We start from the raw sequence: 19,626 nt of genomic DNA on the forward strand, positions 1-19,626 counted from the left end.
CTTAATCTAATAGTTTTCGATCAAATTTTGATGATCCGAGCCGCTCAATGTGTTCAGAACATAATTTTAAGAATACCCGCGAGAAATCAGCAAAAAAAATGACCAAGAAAAGCTTGATTTGAGCAAATTTTTATTGAACTATTCAATTGATCACGTACACCGCCTCGATTAATTTCTAGGAGATATATCTCACTGTCCACTGTCGGAAGACCCAACTAATGCTTCTAATACAAGATCTCGCAAGAGTTGATAACACTTGTGATTTTGATCCTGATGCACTAATTTTTTTTTCTCCACGCGCGGGGCAATGTCTTGGGTTGATTTGGATATGCTAGATGAGAAGGGAAAGGAATTATCTTCATTGAAACATGATGTGAAACCTGAGCATAACCACGACGGCAGGGACGAGATTTTTGCACCTCTTGAATTTTTCTATTTTTTTGTGTAACGGAGAAACAGTCCTACAGTTAAGCCACTAAATGAATCAGATTGCGCAACTCGCATCTCTTGAATTGCTTTTAAACTCACACTCCTAAAGTTTTAATTTGCATATACATTCATAATTTTCATATTGAATATCATTACATTTGCTTAAAAATCATGACACTTGCTTAGAAATTCATAAAGCGTCACAATAATAATTCATAGCATACAAATGTCGTGAATTGAAAAATTAATGTTATGAAACTTTATGCAAAGGCATGAATCAATTCAAGATTAATATTTTGAATTCAATTCGATTTAAGGGTTCATAGGGTACTCACCAAAATTGTAATTATGATGTTGCTGCATTTTCTTATCTTTATACTCCATCTGTCCTAATTTAATTGTTCTTTTTAGGAGTTCGTATCACTTTTTAATTGATTATATCTTATAATTTATAATGTTTTAGGTGATTTTGAAAACATTATATTATAGAACAAATCGAGATTTATTAAACAAAATCCATATTGGATATAAAATTCATTACCAATTTAAAGATATAACAAATTTTTTTATCTAGTTAAAATAGAATTGAGACAAGTAAATTAGGATGGAGGGAGTATATACTTGCCACACTTTAACCAACTAGAGCTGGCTCTATTTGCCAGAACTCTTGCATCTCACTAGAGGAAATCAGGAGTTCGAATCTCTCTAACTGCGTATTGGTGTTTTTGCCTTAACGGGGTTTTTCCTTTCTTTATTTCTACCCTATAATGAGTTTATTGTGTTTTTGCCTTAACGGGGTTTTTCCTTTCTTTATTTGTACCCTATAATGAGTTTATTTTGTATCGGTTGGATTGTTGGGGGCTTGGTTGTCTTGTGAACTTTCACAATTGATGTTGTATCTCTTAAATCAGTTTGTATTTTGTACTTTATATATATATATATATATATATATATATATAATGTTTCGATCTCTTCTCAATTGAAAAAAACAATTACTTTGTAGAAATTTTATATCAATCTCAAAACTAATTAGCAATGAGTGGAGAGATTCCAAATGTTATTAAGTGATCACTCATTCCATACCCAAGCAATGTAGGATTCTATTTTCTTAACATCCCCCTCAAGTGCAGTCGCGTTTGAGGTCTGTCACGTGTAGCCACTTTTGGGTTCTATCATCGTGCAGCTTTTTTGCTTGTCTATCATCGTAGAGTGTGGATTGTAAATTTTTAAAATGTAAGATAGAACGGGTCCCGCTTTGATACCATGTAAATACTTATATCCATCTCACGATGACAGACCAGCAAAAAAGTTGCACGACGAGAAGGTACGACCTCAACCGAATTATATGGACAAATCCAAGTGGTGGTGGGCTATGACATGTATCCTGAAATTAACTTTTTCCAAAAGAAAAAACAAATGGGCTCCATTTGAATGGATATGTCATGGGACCAGATAATTATTACCATAATATCCCATAGAGGACTACTATTTCTCCTTGACCTAACTACCTGGATACGCCGGATCAAAAAAAAAAAAAAAAAACTACCTGGATACGCCAATGAGCTACTGACATAACCCATTGTCTTTCTTAGTAGAGGGGCCAGAATTCGAGTCCCGTGAGGGACAATTGGTTGGAATTCAGGGCTATAGATAGTATTTGAATTTTTTATGGACTAACTTACTAATTTTTCGTTGACTCCCGCTGAGGTAATACAATATTGAAAAAAAAAAAAAAAAAAAAAAACTACATGGATTCATGGGAGTACTATAAAAATCATTCGATTGCGTGATGGATTTTGCTTATGAACTGAGCTTTCCGTCGATGATTAGATGCACCCAACAAACTTTGACACTGAAATCTCATGCAAGCATCTGAAAATGAAATCTCATGTTTTATATTTCCACCACACAATCATAATTTCGGAGTATCCAATTGTATATAATCTGTACATATGTATATAATATACAATCCGTGCTTGTTAGGCGGCGGATGCAAGTTGGGCGGCTATGGAGTTTGGGGACTTCAGCGGTGCAGCAGGTGGCGGGAGTATGGGATCTGAGGTTGCTGACGTCTCTCGGGGCGTTTTTGGGATTCGCGACATACGGTGGGCTTACATCAATCCTCGTGACAACTGTAGTGCTTTGGTTTCCATCTTCGGTGGGATGGCGGTTTGGGCAGGAGTTTTTTCAGGTGTGGTGACAGATAAAGAGACAGACGACATTTCGGGTTTGGGGGTATTTTAGAAATTGGTTGGTTTTTGACTAGCGCTTGCGTCTCGAGTACCTAAGGAGATGAAGTAATTTTAATTTTCTTGTGCCCTTGTCCTTTTAATCTCTGTAATTTTCTAATTTGGTGATTAATGAAAAATTTTGTTGATAAAAAAAAACTATGGAGGGGACCAAGATGGAACCAGGTAAGCGTGTGACTTTGGCCAGCCCGGCCCACAAATCATCTAGCTTGGGCTAGTCCGGGCTAAGCCCATCAGGCTTCTAAAATTTAGACCTGGGCCAAGCCCACCTATTTCACAATATCTAGTCCCGGACCTAGTCCATGACCTTTACATATTCTGCTATGGGCTTGGGCTCTTGCTATATAGGACCATTTCTTTAGAATTTTCTTTTGTAGGAGTAAACTATAATTTCAATCTCTTAATAATTATTACTTTTTTATTACTAAAAGAAGAAATGTAGAGGACTCCATGGTATATATTGGCTAATATCAAAGAGCTAACAAAAACTGAAAATAATGAAGTCCCAAACCAGCTTAGTGGTATGATTTCTCTGTGTGTATAACCATTGTATCATTGTGTAGTTTTTCTACAGTGATATCCAAGATACTTATCTATGTAGTGTAGTTTGCCACCACTTGTCTCCCCTAGGCTCCATAGAGGTAGCACCAACAGAGATAAAATGAGAGACAACAGATTAAAGTGGTTTGGAAATGTCTATCATAGATCGATAGAAGTAGTAGTTACGAGTAATGCTATCGTTATGGTACAGGGCATCATTAAGGGGAGAGGTAAACAAAAACTTTAATAGGGTCAGGTAAAAATGTTACTATAACTTTGTTGGATATAATAGAACACGATATCCTTAATAAAGCTTAATGGAAAAATCGAATTAGTGTACTCGACTCCATTGATTGGAACTTAAGCCTCGATTTGTTTTGATTTGATTTTGTTTGTTTGGATCAGGTATTTTGATTTGGCCCCCATTTTGCAAAGAGAGAAGAGTTATAAATCATGCTCTCCACAACAATAAAAAGGCGAGGGAAAAGGGGTGAAAATGTTTGGTTATGGTGCATGGTGAAAGAATAAATGTCCATCTTATTTACTTTTGGGTCATGAGAAGTATCGATACCCGGTGAAGATACAACACAATTTCGATTTGTATCTCTCTGTCATGAAGATTGGAACTGAATTAGGCCTTGATCTTTCTTTTTTTTTTTTGATTAAGTCAAAGCCCGAAGGCAATACAAATTTCATCAAATAATACAAGAATGAACCAAAACTGCCAAGACTTCGACACATGCACCCCCTGAAAAAGAAAGACCAACGAAACTCCTAGATTATGAGCCAATCTAGATCCAAGTAGTAGAGAATCCTAACGGACCCCAAATCAAACCCACAGTAAACAATAAGCATACCTGAAATCTGAAAATCACAACTTCAACTAAGAAACAACTAAAGAAAAAGTATATCTCTTCGGCTGGAGTAAACACCGGCTAATTGATTCACCCATGGCTCTCGAAGGTCTACACACCTCCTGTGTTAGATCGAGTCGTTGAAGCCGAACACACGAAGAACAAGGACCTGAGCTGTTACCAGAACACCCAACAATGACGCCACTGTTACCTGTAGAGACCCGTATTTTTGAGGTAGTATTTTTTCTTTTATAAACGTACGGCCCGTCGAAATAGACAGTACGAATATTCGGTGTGACGTGTTCGTAGAATGATATAAAGGTAATTATGTGAGAGGTGCACGTGTGAGTGTGTGGTGCGACAAGCGGGGGATTGCTCCCCACTTCTATAATTCTTCCCAAGAGAATTATTTCTCCTCCCTATTCTCTCATTCTCTCACGGCTGTCTCTCTCTCCTCTCCTCCGAAGCTCTCTCTCCTCTCTTCTCTCTTCGATTTCATTCACCTAAGGTGAGATTCCGGACAAAGCCCGAGTATTAAAGTTGCTATTCGGAGTACGAGCTTTCCGAATATCCAAGAAAAATCATGATCGGACCTCGTGGAGCTACGATTGACTGGGTCAAAGGGTCGGGTTTTACTCAAAACCCTTGAGGTAGGGATTTCTCATTTCTATTATGTGTGTATGTGTTGATTTGGTGTTTGAATCGTGCCTTAGATCGTTGTTTTCGTTGTTAGAAATGTTCTGGTGGAGTTTGAAAATCGTGCACTGAAAATCCAGGTCCTACCGGTAGGAGTTTTGGTCCTACCGGTAGAAAAGCTGTCCAGTAATGTCATTTTCGTGAAATCGTGGTCTCCTACCAGTAGGAAACTGTGTCCTATCGGTAGGAAATGAAAAATTCAACATTTTGGCAAAACTTCGAACGGGCATAACTTTTTCATCCGAACTCTGTTTTGGGCAAATTTTATATCGAAATTCAAGTACCGGAAATGTACTTTCCAATGGTGGTGGTCTTATTTCCCAATTCTTAACCGATAAGATTTGACTGCCAAAATAAGATAGATATGTTCGTATACGTTGGGAAATCCTTTTTCCTTAGAATCGTTTGGGTGAAACATGGGTGTTCTTAGGTTCCCCTGAGTACTAGTTGAATGGTTTGACGAGGCTAGTGGTATACTTAACGCTTGGTAGTGGTTGTTGGGTTCCGTATGAGTCGTTTGACACCGAAACGAGGGTTTAGAGAATATAAGGAGTATAGGTGGCCGAAGGTTGTATGTGTTGACATGCGAAGTGAAAAACGAACACATAGAACACTTCTTTGAGTTAAACAATGCTAGGCATGGATACATGAGACATTTCCTTGTGTTTGATATGTGGTACACCTCTTGCGTAACTTATACGATTTTGCGAGTTGCAAGGTGGAAATCTATGAACTCGTTGTGAGAGTTTATCTTTTGATGTGTGAGTGCTTGTATGGTGATGAGAAACTACTAACGTAACGATTGCGAGTTGATTGAGATGAAATTATCTGTACTACTTCTATGTGAATAAGTTTTCGTTGTGAATTCATTATATGTGACTGAGATGAATGGCTAAATTGTAAAGTGTATCGAAGGAATTGTGGTATGGTGACCTTTGGTGTGTGACTTGAATTAGCTCCATCAGTGAGGACGGAACTAGTGGGGAGTATCGAGATTTCTTAATTGGCTCGACAGGAGCTTTTGCTCATGATACAGAATGATGAAGAAATTGTGACACGATGTGAATGGAAATGGGCTATCGTTGTGAAAGTGTAAGTGATACGAAAGACATTAATGTTGCGATTCTTTGATTACGATAGTTTCATAAGTCAAGATATCGGATTGGTGATTCGAAGTAATATGAGGGACAGTGGCAGTCATGAGAAAATCATATAGATAGTAAGTCCTCGTGGTTGAATTAGAGTTTTGGTGTGTAGTCAAGGTATTTCATTTATGTCTTTGACCTTGGAAAAATTACTAGTTGTGTTTCGTTTCATCATTTGAGATACCGTACCTTGCTTTTGTTATTCATTCCACCTGTCATCCCATTCGTATATAATAGTTGTGTAGATTTCTCTACTGGGCACGTGTTTACTCAACCTACCATTTCAGGTTCATTGCAGGTCATGGTCATGGAGTACTTGGAGTGCATGCTGACATTATCGATTAAAGCTATTTTGGAGAGTACTTTATTATTCTTGTATAACAAACGACTTTGTTATGAAATTCCTACTTTGAAAGATTGTATTTGTAGACCAATTTATGGAATCGAAAACTGTATTGTATTTTGGGGTATTGTACGTACGATTGTGAGGACTTTGTATTTCAAATGGTATTGTTAATTTATGTTGAAAATCGTGGGCGTGATATTACCACTGCCAGAAACCCCCAAGAAGTAGCACCGACACAGCCATCAACCTCCGCAGTCTTCACTCCAACCACCCACCAAACCAATAACCAAACACAGCAACTAAAACAATTGAATTATTTACCACCTCCACTACCCACCAGAAGAAACCTGTCGGGAAAAACTCCACACCGGAAGAAATTAACTGAAAAAAAGAAAACAAAACTAGCTCCAAACCAACACAATGCCCTACTTATTACCATCCAACTGGAGACGATCAGAGCAAAGCTGCTTCCGACCACCATGATCCAGCTCGAGAATGCTGAGGAAGACACCACAACGAATGGGCCGTCGAGGCTGAGCTGCGCCGCCAGGGTTGCCAGAGCAGAGGCAACGAAGCTGGAGAGGGCGTGGAATAGCAGAAATGCGTCCTACGACACCAAAAGGAGAAGAGTGAGGGATTGTGGAAAGAGGGGGGGGGGGGGGGGGGGGGGGGGGGGGGGGGGAGAGGAGGTGGCAGTCCCATGCACCCTCCCAATCAAAACCCTAGTTTTGAAAGATATAGAGAAAGAAAGTAGAGACAAGGAGGAGAGTATAGGCAATTAGGTCTTGATGGCCACATAAAACACCCATCTATATGTCTTACAAAATGTTATCTCTATTCATGCAAGAAACAAATTACTATCATATTGAAAATAAGTCCACAATCTCTATAGTCCCAACACAAGTGATTGCCTATTAAAGAGGGAAATAATCCTAATAAAAGCAAGGGGAATTAAACCACAAGCATCTGAAAAAGACTCCAAACCTTTTAGTGAGATAAAAAATCCTAACCAACCGAACAAGTCCAGTTGATTTTGTTACTTCTTTTTTTTTTAAGACAAACGCAATCCAATCCCAGTCACAATGTGTTCCAATCATATGGTCTTGATTTTCTTGTCACTTGTACTCTTCGTTATAAGTATGGATAGTTTGCCCAATATGGAGTTCAGAGAAAAATTATTACGTGGTCCTATGGCCAGCTGCTGTTAGGGCTGCAAACGAATCGAGCCGCTCGCGAGCGGCTCCTAACTCGGTTCGTTAGTGGCTCATTCAAGCTCGGCTCGGAAGTTAAAAGAACGAGTTCGAGCCGATTTTTTCAGCTCGTTTTGTAAACGAGGCGAGCTCGAGCTAAGATAAGCTCAGCTCGAGTCGGCTCGCGAGCCGGGGTATATATACTTTAAGTTTAGGATTTTTATTGTTATTTCATAATTTGTTCTTTCTGTTTTCACTTTCTAGTCAACCAAGGGAAGCAAGAACACATGCACATCAGTACACCCCTGCTCTATAGGAAAATAAAGGATATATACCTTCACAATCAAAATATTTTTGGTTGTATTAGGCCTATGCGAGTATATATATACATTTTTCATTGGTTCATTAAGGCTCGTGAACAAGTTCGAGCTCGAGTCAAGCCAAGGCCTGCTCGGCTCGAGCTCGATTCGTTAAGTTTTCACTGAGTTCGAGCTCAAACTCGTGTTCATTAAAAATTTAATAAACAAGCTTGAACACCGTAAAGCTCGGCTCGACTCGTTTGCAGCCCTAGCTGCTGCCAAACCTCCTTCGCTATCACAAATTCATGTGGGATTGGTATGGAGAAGAGTGTTGCCCCAGTACACTAAGGCCCCGTTTGATAACGGGTTTGGGGGTTGGAATTGGAGTAATAATCCCATGGGACTATTAATATTCTGTTTGGTAACAAAAAAAAGGTTCGGACTATTAGTCTGTTGGGATATCGGATATCCAATCCGGCCTTTAGGGGGTATTAGCAATACCCCGTGGGACTTGGTATTCGTAGTCCCATCCCAACTCATTCTCATTACTAATTCCTTCTCATTACCAATTTCTTCTATCAATCCAATCCCATCATCTAATCCCATCTCAAACAAACATGATATTAATAATTCCATCATCTAATTCCATCCCAAATAAACATACTCATTATCAATCCCTTCTCATTACCAATTTCAATCCTAATCCTATTTCCTTGCGAATTCTATCCATCTATCACTGTTATCAAACGGGGCCTGAATGATTACTAGTAAGATGAACAATTGTATTTATCGGGTTAGGCCCGTACTAGGACTCACAGAGCCCAACAGGTCCAATCAACCATGCGAAAGAAGCCCAGTCGTAAATCGGTCTCTAATTGGTTTAACCCGTAATACCGAATGTGGTTCGGATTTTCGGGTCTTGCTCGATATAGGAGTATTTTCATTTACTTCCCCGAAGCTCACACAAGGGAAGCTTAACGAGTTTTTTCAGTTCCTTCCGATCATCTCTCTGTCTCTCTCTAAATTGATCGCTGTGCCGTTCAACTGGTATCATGAATTGTGAAGTCTGTCCGCTTAAAGAATTGGTAAACCTCTCTTCACATATCCACTTACTTGATCGGTATACTAATTTGGTTTTCGTTTCAAAATTTGATCTCTGTGATAATCACTGCCTCCGTTGTCGATTGTACTGGTTTCGTATACTGTTTCTAGACTTTTTCATTCTTTATGTTTGCAGGAATTGGAGAACTTTGAGGTTCGGGAAGTTTTGCGATGTAAGTTAGCGTCTACGATTAGTGAACTTTTTCCTTTTCCCTTTTCTAAATTGACCGAATGGAGTGAGTTTTGTTTCTCTCTTTTTGATTCTTCCGGCGCATTTTTGCTTTGGATATTCAATTTCACGGGTGGTAGCTCATTGAGGATTTTTAGTGAAAAGAATTAGCCATATGGTCAGAGCTCTAGGCTTATGATGCTATCGACCACTGTTGGATTCTTAGAATTCGGAGGGGGCACTTATAAACGATAAGTGTGAAATTATATTTTTTCGCAAGTTAGCACAATATACTACTATTTTTAGTGCAAGTTTCATTGGCTTTAGAACAGATTTTCTTATTAAATTCAAAAGCACTGATTTTCACATGCAATTATGCATTGATTTGAAGAAACTAGATGTCCTAACATTCACTTTGTGCATGTATTGCCAAAGGTTAGGTTGTCTCGAGTCCTCCCGGATGCATACCCTCATTGAGTAGGAATTACATTGGTATGGGTACTGTTATTGCTGTTGTTGTAGAAGTCCTAAAATGAAAAGCCTTGCAATTAAATTATGAATCAGGAGTCCCATGCTTTAGCCCCGCCATGGAGTTTTGTCGGTTCTGCTCAATATTTTCAAAGGTGAGTTTTGGGCTGAGAACCACGGAGGCATTTGCCCATCCATTTTCATGCCTTTTTCACCCAGATGATGAAAGCATACGCCTCAAAAGTGTCGGTCCTTTTTTTAGGTGAAGAGTCGGTTCATTATGAATTGTTCAGGCGAAGATGAATGGTTTTCACATATTTGCAAAACGATTTAGAGTGCTTTTAAAAAGTTTGATCTATTTCTGCACTATGTTTTTTATGCCTTAACATTCATTTTTTTATTTTTTATAATAAATTATGTATACTATTTTGTTATTTTTTCTGAGGCACTTTTGTATAGCACAAACACTATCCTGTATTTTTATGGTCTTTTAAATTAATTCTAGAGTTTATAAATGAAAAGTAAAAAACTCCAAAGGTTCATGCCTCAACGCCTTGGGACTTACACCTCGCCTCATGAGAGGTCAACAACATCGCCTTGTGCCTTTGCCTTTGAAAACTTTGGTTCTGCTTATTTCTCTATATGAGGGCATGAAACATGGCTTTCTTTGGCCAAGGTTATAGCATGATGAAGACAATGCAAAAGGCGGCAGTTTTTTTTTCCCCCTTAAATGTCTTTTTCCATTGTTGGTAGTGCACCTGGAAGAGGGTTTTTCTGAAATGATGGGCAAGTCTTTCATTTTTGTAAGAATTTAGTTTGTAATGAGAAGTTTAAATAGTTCGCTAATTTTCTAGGGTCATTGTTGTTAATAGTACTTATCTATTTTAAGGATCTCCTCCTGTCATTTATTTGATTGTTCTTTTCGTCTCAACACTATGCTGGTTGTCTTGTATTGCTCTTGCTTTGGCACTAATCAATATATTCTCACAAGTTTCTGTCTGGACATTTAACTTAGGTGAATGTATGTGCAGGCGTTCTACACACAATATTCTTTCATAGGGCTTTAGGTCTTGTGCGTCCCAAAGATGTTGATTTGGAACTCTTCGACATTACATACGTAAGTGATCTGTAGCGGATGGGAAGTTATTAGCCTTATTGGGTACATATTGGTTTGCCGTGACAACATTTCTAGTGGAGAATTTAACTTTTCTGTCTTCAATAGATGATTTCCTTTCTCTAAATAACCGGAAATGGTCTTTAGAATACTTGTATAGATTTCCATAGAATTTGTTGTTCGAATTCAAGTTCTTGGGTTACATTTGTTTGAGGGAATCAGCCTTGGATTTGGATGGGGACCCCAAATACCAAACTTGTGCTGGGAGGAGCCTCTTGTAGGTTGCAGTTTGACAGATGCAAGTCTGATTATACACACAAATTCACAACGAAACTCCTGTTGCCACTTCTTCCAGATGTAAGGTTGCCACCATCACTGCCATCAAGATTACCTTGCTATCTTTACACCTATCACCGACTCTCTTGAGACATCTAACCTTGTCATCTAATGTCATCGCTTCACCACATCTTCCACGTATCTGCCCTAAGTCTCTGGCTCACGCTGTGCAACTACGTTCTATTCTCATTGAAAAGTTGAAGCCTGAAAAAGCAGTCTACCGTTGCTCATCCAGCAGTTACACCAAAAGTGTTTCTACTTACATCACTCTCTTTTAGTTACTTTCTTTGATTCCTCCCCCACTTTTTGTAGAGGCCCATGTTTCTGTTGATTTACACACTGCAACTAGGTCCTATTCTTGTTGAAAATTGAAACCGGAAACAGCAGTGTATTAGTGCTCATCCAGCAATTACATTTCCACTTCCACCACTCTCTATTAAGTACTTGCTTTGATTCTTCCCACTTTTGTATAGAAGCCTATGTTTCAATTGAATTTTACCGCCTAATCACTGCTTAACTTGAGTTTCCAGGGGTAGACTGCCCAGTTGTGAACTTGCGAGGATGGGCTTAGGTCTGATACTTAGTAAATTTGTTCTCCTCGTTAATGTTAGTGACTCTGACACTCTGTACATACTTGTTTTGCTAGGCAATCTTCGGCTTTGTATAATAAATTTCCAACAGTCATGTTGGGTGCCCTTACGTCTGTCAACCCCGTTTGATAACGGGTTTCGTGGTTGGGATTGGAGCAGTAATCCCATGGGACTATTAATACTCTGTTTGGTAACAAAAAAGGTCTGGACTATTAGTCCATTGGGATGTCCAATATGGCCTTTAGGGGGTATTAGCAATACCCCGTGGGACTTGGTATTCGTAGTCCCATCCTAACCCATTTTCATTACTAATCCCTTCTCATTACCAATTTCTTCTATCAATCCCATCATCTAATCCCATCTCAAACAAACATGATATTAATAATCCCATCATCTAATCCCATCCCAAACAAACATACTCATTATCAATCCCTTCTCATTAACAATCTCTTCTCATTACCAATCCCAATCCTAATCCTATCTCCTTACGAATCCCATCCATCTATCACTGTTATCAAACGGGGCCTAAGTGTTTAAATATAGTGACTCGGCAATCCCAATGAATATTTCTGAAAGACCAAATTTCTTTGTATCTGTAACCTTGCTGCTTTGTACGTTCATGTATTGAGATGGGATGGTTGCTTGTTTCTGCTCCATTCGGTAATTCGTAGAAGGGGCAGGGAGAGTAAAACTCCTTGACTCCTTGTCTAGTTCACTGCTTCTGTGGTGTATAGTTGTATCATAGAAACCTTGAAACCACAACTTCTATGGTTTCTAGATTTTTCTGACCTCCCATGATGGATGCCACATGGCCCTTGAACTGGTCAAGGGTAGAAGTTTTTCCTATTTTTGAGGGCCTCCCTTGATTTTCCTTATCCGTTAACCACATTCAGCTGAGATGTCTTATCTAAGCGCCAAGTGGCATTACTGACCTGGTTTTCTTGTATTTGAGTGTTGCAATGGCTATATGGTACTTGAATGCCAAGAATCTAAAGAATATTCCCTTGGGATACCTTGAAAGTCTGCGAGAACATGATATCTGTCCCTGATAATATGGTACGTTACAACCAGTTTTGTCAGCCATTCGATATCTTGAAGCCCAGACTCAGTCGTGTTTGCCTCCACAGTAATCCAAATTCCAGGCCCACATGCCTCATATCATTTTATCATTGATTTTGCAAAATATGTCAAAAATAGGTGTAAACAAGGTGTCATGCATAATGTTCAACGGGTGATAAGATTTGTACCTCGAATTAATAAACTGGTAGCAACAACTCTCTTTCCTTATTTCTAAGATTTATATCTTCCATGTGCGAAGTGATTGTGCAAAATAAAAAACAAAAGCATTGGCCTCTTCTTTATGGTTGGTGGCAAGTGTTGGGGGTAATCTTGGCAGCTACTTGTAAGAAGTGTATTATGGCATCGCCGAAAACTGTGAAGACGATTAATGGAATGGAGTATCTGCGTAGTAGTTTCTAAAGTAATGGTCCTAAGGGAGGCCAAAGTAGTTTCTGAAATTAGAAGGGGAAAGAGGGAGGGAGGGGCTGAGGGGTTGTCAGTATATTTGTTAGAAACCTCATGGATTTCAGTGTATTTCGCTCGAACTACATTTGTCTAGATCTTGGTTTGGCATTGTGGTTCGAGGATTACTTTTTATGTTAACCAAATAGGCTATGTTATTTGTTAACTAATGTTTTCTGCATGAATTTTGGCTTCTGCTTAGATTGGAGTTTATTGAGGAACATTATGCATAGACTTTCTAAATTTGGAAACATGTTTTGAAAATGATTTTCTTACTCCTGACTTGGTAAGTTTCAAATTTATGTTTTTCTCTATTCTTAAGCCATGATCCAGTTTGTGTTGCATTATGTTGAAGTGGAACTGTATTATGTTATGCAACTGCCTACATGTTACCAAATTTGCTATGTGAAGCATATACCATCTGTTGGTGGAATCTTAGCTAGAAGAGTGATTGGATGAAGCAAGGAAGATATATGTTCCTCGTGTCTTACGATTTGTAATTGTTCATGTTGAAAATCTATGAAGAGTTTTGATTTGATTGCACTTCATCCATGGACTATGGAGTGATTGAAGCTGATATCTAAAAGTTTTAGACAATATATTCTCGATCATGTAATGGAGGAAATTTTTACTACTTAGGTGCAATGTGGCGACTTGGACCTTGAGAAGAAAATAGAGGAGAAGATTGACCAGTTCATTGATAGGGCGGAGAAACACCCGAACAAGAAATATCAGGTTCTTTCTTTGCTGCATTTCTCTTGGTTTTATCTTTATCAGGTCCTGATGTCATTGTTAGCACCATTGTAATGTGCAACAGCAATGTGACCTGTGAAATATTGTTGTCTTGTATATCATCGCTCATGGGAGCTGGTGACCAACAGGATCCCTACTTTCAGTGCAGCATAGATTTCATGGTTTCAATGATTGATATCAATTAACTCCTGCCTGTGTTTCTTTTTAGGTTTCTTTTTTTATTTCATTAGTACAGTGTTACATATCTTGAAATAAGGCTGAAGAAATTGCGAAACAGAGTGCAAGAAGAGATTGTGGATTCAATGTTGAGGGCCGTGAAACGGTGTCATGGATTGTGGATTCAGGGTCGTCGAGGTTAGGGTTCAGTCGGTTGGTGTTTTCGGATCGAGGTTAGGGTTTCATGGCTGATCTGCGATCTGATGAGTGTTAAGGTTTCAGAGTTAGTGTTTTACAGTCGGTGAGAACTGGGCTTGGCTTGGTTACGGGATTGATGACGGTGGTGAGGTTGATGGTGGAGGCGGCGGTGATGGTGGTGGCGGTGGTAGGGTTGTGTGCATTTAGGGTGGATTATGGTTAGGCTCTGATACCATGTTGTTAGAGAGAGAAATAATAGGGTTTAGGGTGTTAAATTAACCCTAACACACATAAGGTTAATATATATACCATAAGAAGTACGGAAAGGGATAAAAAGCAGTGCTTCTATCAAATTACGAGCAATACTACAAAGATAAAAAGCAATGGTCATGTACATGAACTATACATCTGTGGAAATTTTCACTCTGGGCCGAGTTTAGAAATATATTTAATTTTTTAATATGTCTTTAGCATGTTCCAAGAGTGTCGCCAACCTGTCCTAGAGCATCCACATTGTGTCTGAGTAAAAGAAATACAATAAAAAAATTGGACAAGTATTTAGGCATGTCCGACACGTGTCCTTAGAGTGTCACCAACGTGTCCTAGAGCATCCACAATCTGTCTGAGTGAAAGTAATAATAAAAATATTGGAGGAGTATTTAGGCATGTCCGACACAGCGACACGTGTCCGGAGCATGTGGTGTCGTGTTCGTGACTGTGTGCTTCTTAGTATATATTGAGAGAATTACATGATATGAAAGACTAAACTACCCTTGCGCAATATTAATTAACTCACAGTCAAACTCCTAGCAGTACATCCTACTTAAATTGTGGGAATGGAATATAATAATCTCGTATTACAAACCGACTTGTCAGATTCACTTTTTTTTTATCTTCCGTTTCTAGCGTGAAACTAATAATGGAGAAAAATAGACAATTTTTAAGAATTTTCTATTGAGTGGGATGTACAAGTTGGATGGATCAAGTGGCGAGTCTTTAGGAGAGTTGTGCAACTATCAGATACTTACAAAGTTATTGGTGAAATTCCACCGTACTGCTATTAAGGCTTGCCATGTTATATGACAAGGAGTGTTGGGCTTCTAAGAAACAATATACAAGTGAGATGAATGTAGTTAAAATGAGAATGTTGAGATTGATGCATGATAAGACTTCTTGCGAGATAGAATTAGAAAATGAAAATCTTCGTAGTATGGTAGGGGTAGCACTGAGAGAAGATTAGTTAAAGTGGTTTGGACATGTCTATAGTAGATCGTTCGATGCGGTAGTTAGGAGGAGCGATAGGGTGACAAGAGAGGGTAGCACTAAGAGGAGGGGATATTGAAAATGACTTTAGAGGTGGTAGTTCAAAAAGATCTAGGTTTTCCAAAGATCACAGGGCACGATGCCCTCTAAAGAGCTTAATTGAGAAAAAGGAATTCATGTTGCCGTCCCCAGTTGATTGAGACTTGGCCCTGTTTAGTTTGGTTTTGTTTAACTAAGTTCATTATTGATGTTTTCATATTTATGTCGTATGATGCATTTAGTTTCAGAGATGGTTTACTCAGCATCATCTTTCCTTGTTGAAGTTCTTGTTTCATCACACGATAAAGTTCTTTGCCATAACCATCAGAAAACTTAGCTATGCGTATAATTATCACACCGGTTAACGGGGTTCCTAATGATGCAGATGTGTTTATCTTTCTATGAAGTGAAAAACAAACCGGGAACGTGGTTCCCGAAGAAACTTGAGCGCCTATACTGGGAACAGTGGGAGATTAATTTGAATGTGGTGCAACAACCGAAAGCACATTCTAGCAAATCGCGTCATTCCAAAGTAGTAGTGGATCCAGGAGGTACAAACGGATTCTGTGTATTGATTTTTGTTTTCTTTTTCCTTTTTCAAATTCTTCACTGATCATCATATACTTGTGTGGTTCGCCCACCTTTCAATGATTGATGTCAGAGAGTGCGGAGGAGGAGATAAGTATTCGTCGGGCAGCACTAGAAGCATCTCTTCGTGAGGTTTTGTTTCAGATAATAAAATTCGTGAATGAGAAAAAGGATCATGTTCCGCCGATACCGAATCTTGATGGCATCTCCTTTCCCTATGAAATCACGATCCCAGGGTGAGCTTGTTTTCCTCCTAAGGTCTGTTTAATTTTTCAATTGCCGGTTGCTGCAATATTTAGAGAATCTTATTTGGAAGCAGTTGCTTCATGTCCTTTGGAAAATCTTACGTGTTTCTTCTGTTGCTTGCTTCCTGTTGATTTTTTTACATTTTTATTTACATCTGTTGGGATTGCTTTGAAATGCTATGACATTTAGTTCTATTTATAGAACGGAATTCCTTATTACTTCAGGTTGTATTTGAATAGTGTAATGTATTTCACAACGTAAAATGAAAATGATAGGAATACTGAATATATATATATATATATATATATATATATATATATATATATATATATATATATATATATGTACACACTATGGATCAAGTGAGGGATCCCTCACTTTGTTAAAATGCGGGACTTTCATTTCTCAATCAAATTTTGAAAATCAGAACCGTTCAATGTGTGCAGAACGTGATTTTAAGGGTCCCCGCGAGAAATCAGCAAAAAAAATGACCGGGAAGGGCTTCATTCGAGCAGTTTTTTTTGAACCGTTCAATGAAAACTGCTCGGATGAAGCCCTTTTCGGTCATTTTTTTTGCTGATTTCTTGAGGGGACCCTTAAAATCACGTTCTGACTTTTGATCACTTTGAGCGGCTCGGATCATCGAAATTCAATCGGGAAGGAGAGTCCCGCATTTTAATAAAATGCGGGATCCCTCACCGGAACCTGATTGATATATATATATATATATATATTTGAGTATCATCTTTGTTGTATTATATTTTTCATTTCTCTCCAAAAATTACTTCGCAATCCCGGATCCACTTCAGATCGTACATGGCAGGGATAATGGTCATATCTGAAGTTGCAAACCACTCCAACCCGTAGTTCAAAATCCAATTGGTGTATGTAATTTTCAATATAACTACCCTGGAAAAAAAAGATCCTCTTGTTTTTTATTCTATATGCATCTAGAACCTTCTCTCATATTGAAAGGTTTCTATATAGTTGCTTTGGAGTTATATGTTGACGACGTTGCATCGGTTGTGATATCCTACATATTGAGAAAGAAAAGGTAGTGTGTTAACTGTTATGTAAGAATCAAAATTAAGAGGTGTATATAAGTAGATTAGTACTAGTAACTTGGGTGTCTTCGTGTGTCAGGAGCGAGTCCAACTGAGACTATTCCAACTGAGTCCAACTTGGGTCTCTTCGTGTGTTGACACCGGCAAAGTGTTAGTGCTTCATATACTGAATTATTAATGCTATGTTGGATTGGTATTTGAAATTTTTTTTGAAAAATAGTAAGGGTAATAAGTGGAGAGAGATAGAGAGAGAAATGTTGAAAGTATGGGGAATTTTTTGAAATTTTTTTTTTGAATTGTAAAGAGAACAAGGCATTAGCTACTTGGGGCTTGAAAAATGCTGTCAAAGCCAGCCCTGATTCTGTGAAGGGTTCCTTGGCTGTGTGGTACTGGAGTAACTTGAGTAACGGCTCCAAAGAGGGGGTTATAGGCCCGGGGTATTGTACTCTGTGCCGCTGCTTTCGGGTCGCTTATGACTGGGTAACATAATGAGGAGATCATGTAACTGGGTATGGGGTATCATGATATCCCACGTTAACTGAGGAAAGATCCAAATAGATGAGTACAAGTAACTTTGGTAGGCTCTTCATTTGAGCTACTGAGCCAACAGCTACTTGGGTCGTGACACCTGTTTCTATTCACTGGAGTACTGTTCCACTAGTGTTATCTGTCAAAAACATGAGATGGTAGGCTATGAAGTTGTTTGTAGGTAACTCTTGATCAGTGGCAGATCTTCTGTCCAAGGCAACAGTTTTTGTGCTTGTGGTCATGCCTATTTACTCAGTATGCACAGAGTATAGGGTCGAGATTGCTTGCATCCAGACCCTGATTTTCCGTACATTGCTTATGGAAAAAATGTGCCATGTCCATTGATTTGTTTTGCCATTGTTTTTGCTCAATCACAATTCTTCACGTGGCTGCTTGGAACATATTTGAAGCTAGTTGATTGGGATACGAGTTGATAGTAAGTTTATTTTCTGAATTGGAGTTGATAGAAGTTAGAATGCTTCATGTTGTAGTTCTTCAGATTCCGCATTTGGGATGGACATGTTTAAGAGGATGCTTCAAACTGGACATCCTACCATGCTTAGCTGATGCGGATCTCTCCTGATGAATTGATTCTTCCTCGTCTCCTCAGGTATAATAAATGTTTCTTGTTTCTCATGGAGTCTCATGTGTATATGGCAGCTTTATATACACCTCCTTTTAGGATAGCTATTTGAGATGAACATGGGTAAACTTATCTGTACAATTTGCGGACGGATTTGTACATATTAAATTGCTTTATCTTTGAAGGGTTTCGTTCTTTTTCCTCTTCTTTTTCGTTACAATTTTGTTTTTCAGTACATCTGTTGCATTGCATGACATTGCTTAGCGATCTGGACCATCATTGTTGTGCTTAATATTCTGGGAATATTAGAGCTTTTCAACTTCCAAGGGAATATTAGAGCTTTTCTCGTAGTCCAAAAACATGCGGGTTGTCTCGATGGCTCAAGTTAAGGTATCACCTTTTAGTCTCATAGTTTTGAATGGTCTACCTGGCCAAAAGGAGGCATGATTGGCAATCACTTCCGGACCGATGGTTAACCGAACCGATCGGGACGGTTTTTAATTTATTTTTTTAGCTGCGGTTATGATTTTTAATCTGAAAAAAACAGGTCAGTTCGGTATTGATTATACCAGATATCTGCATCAAAATTGATTCGTAATCAGAACCGAACTAGAACATGATTATGAAAATACCCTTGTATCTTTATATATAACCTCACTTCCTTAATCCTCTATGCCTCTCACTTCTCTCGCTCTTCTGTCTCTCTTTCCCTCCCGTCTCGTTTGTCTTTGTCGTTCATCATATTATAATTCAGTTGAATGAAGATTTTGTGCAAGTTGTGCCATCTTCGTGAACATTTAGCGCAATTCGGTTGGCTCACCGTGGTCTCATCAAACTTATTATTTACTCTCTCCCTCTTTTTAAGAGTTCAATGTTTTATTTGGGTTCTCTTAATAAAATGTCCAGTTGGATAAAGTAAGAGGGTAAAAATTTGTACATTTTTTATTTTGCCCTTTAAAGTATATTTAATTTTGAAAAGTTTTTGGATAAAAATGTAATAATGATATCTGCATATAATGTAATGATGAAAAGTAATAACTTTTAATACTTAATGATGGTGTGTCCATAAAAAGTTGAATTTACGAAGTAAGACACAGGAGGACGAAGAGAATACATTGTTCTTAGTTTTTATGTTGGCCCTTTCGTCTGGTTTATTAAGGT

General features: G+C 38.5%; 1 protein-coding gene across 2 annotated transcripts; it reads left to right on the forward strand.

Moving 5' to 3' along the window:
* The first annotated feature begins 8,683 nt into the window (after positions 1-8,683).
* LOC131336609 (autophagy-related protein 101) lies at positions 8,684-18,660 on the forward strand. Of its 2 annotated transcripts, none has more exons than XM_058372518.1 (7): positions 8,684-8,833; positions 8,986-9,022; positions 10,518-10,603; positions 13,687-13,782; positions 15,842-16,007; positions 16,118-16,280; positions 18,382-18,660. In XM_058372518.1, the coding sequence occupies exons 1-7, from the start codon at positions 8,801-8,803 to the stop codon at positions 18,407-18,409; spliced, it is 609 nt and encodes a 202-aa protein (XP_058228501.1). In that variant the 5' UTR covers positions 8,684-8,800; the 3' UTR covers positions 18,410-18,660. The 2 variants fall into 2 exon arrangements, with proteins under 2 accessions (XP_058228501.1, XP_058228500.1); XM_058372517.1 differs by having other exon boundaries at positions 8,685-8,833; positions 18,374-18,660.
* The last annotated feature ends 966 nt before the right edge of the window (positions 18,661-19,626 follow it).

This window comes from Rhododendron vialii, chromosome 8a (assembly GCF_030253575.1).
Source record: "Rhododendron vialii isolate Sample 1 chromosome 8a, ASM3025357v1".
NCBI classification, from domain to species: domain Eukaryota; kingdom Viridiplantae; phylum Streptophyta; class Magnoliopsida; order Ericales; family Ericaceae; genus Rhododendron; species Rhododendron vialii.

What these genes read in the sequence shown, in the direction of transcription:
- LOC131336609 (XM_058372517.1), top strand. Translation starts at nt 8,801, where the DNA reads ATGAATTGTGAAGTCTGTCCGCTTAAAGAATTG. An exon ending in GGTTCGGGAAGTTTTGCGAT is followed by an intron (nt 9,023 to 10,517) that starts GTAAGTTAGCGT and finishes ATGTATGTGCAG; the next exon opens with GCGTTCTACACACAATATTC. An exon ending in ACCCGAACAAGAAATATCAG is followed by an intron (nt 13,783 to 15,841) that starts GTTCTTTCTTTG and finishes CTAATGATGCAG; the next exon opens with ATGTGTTTATCTTTCTATGA.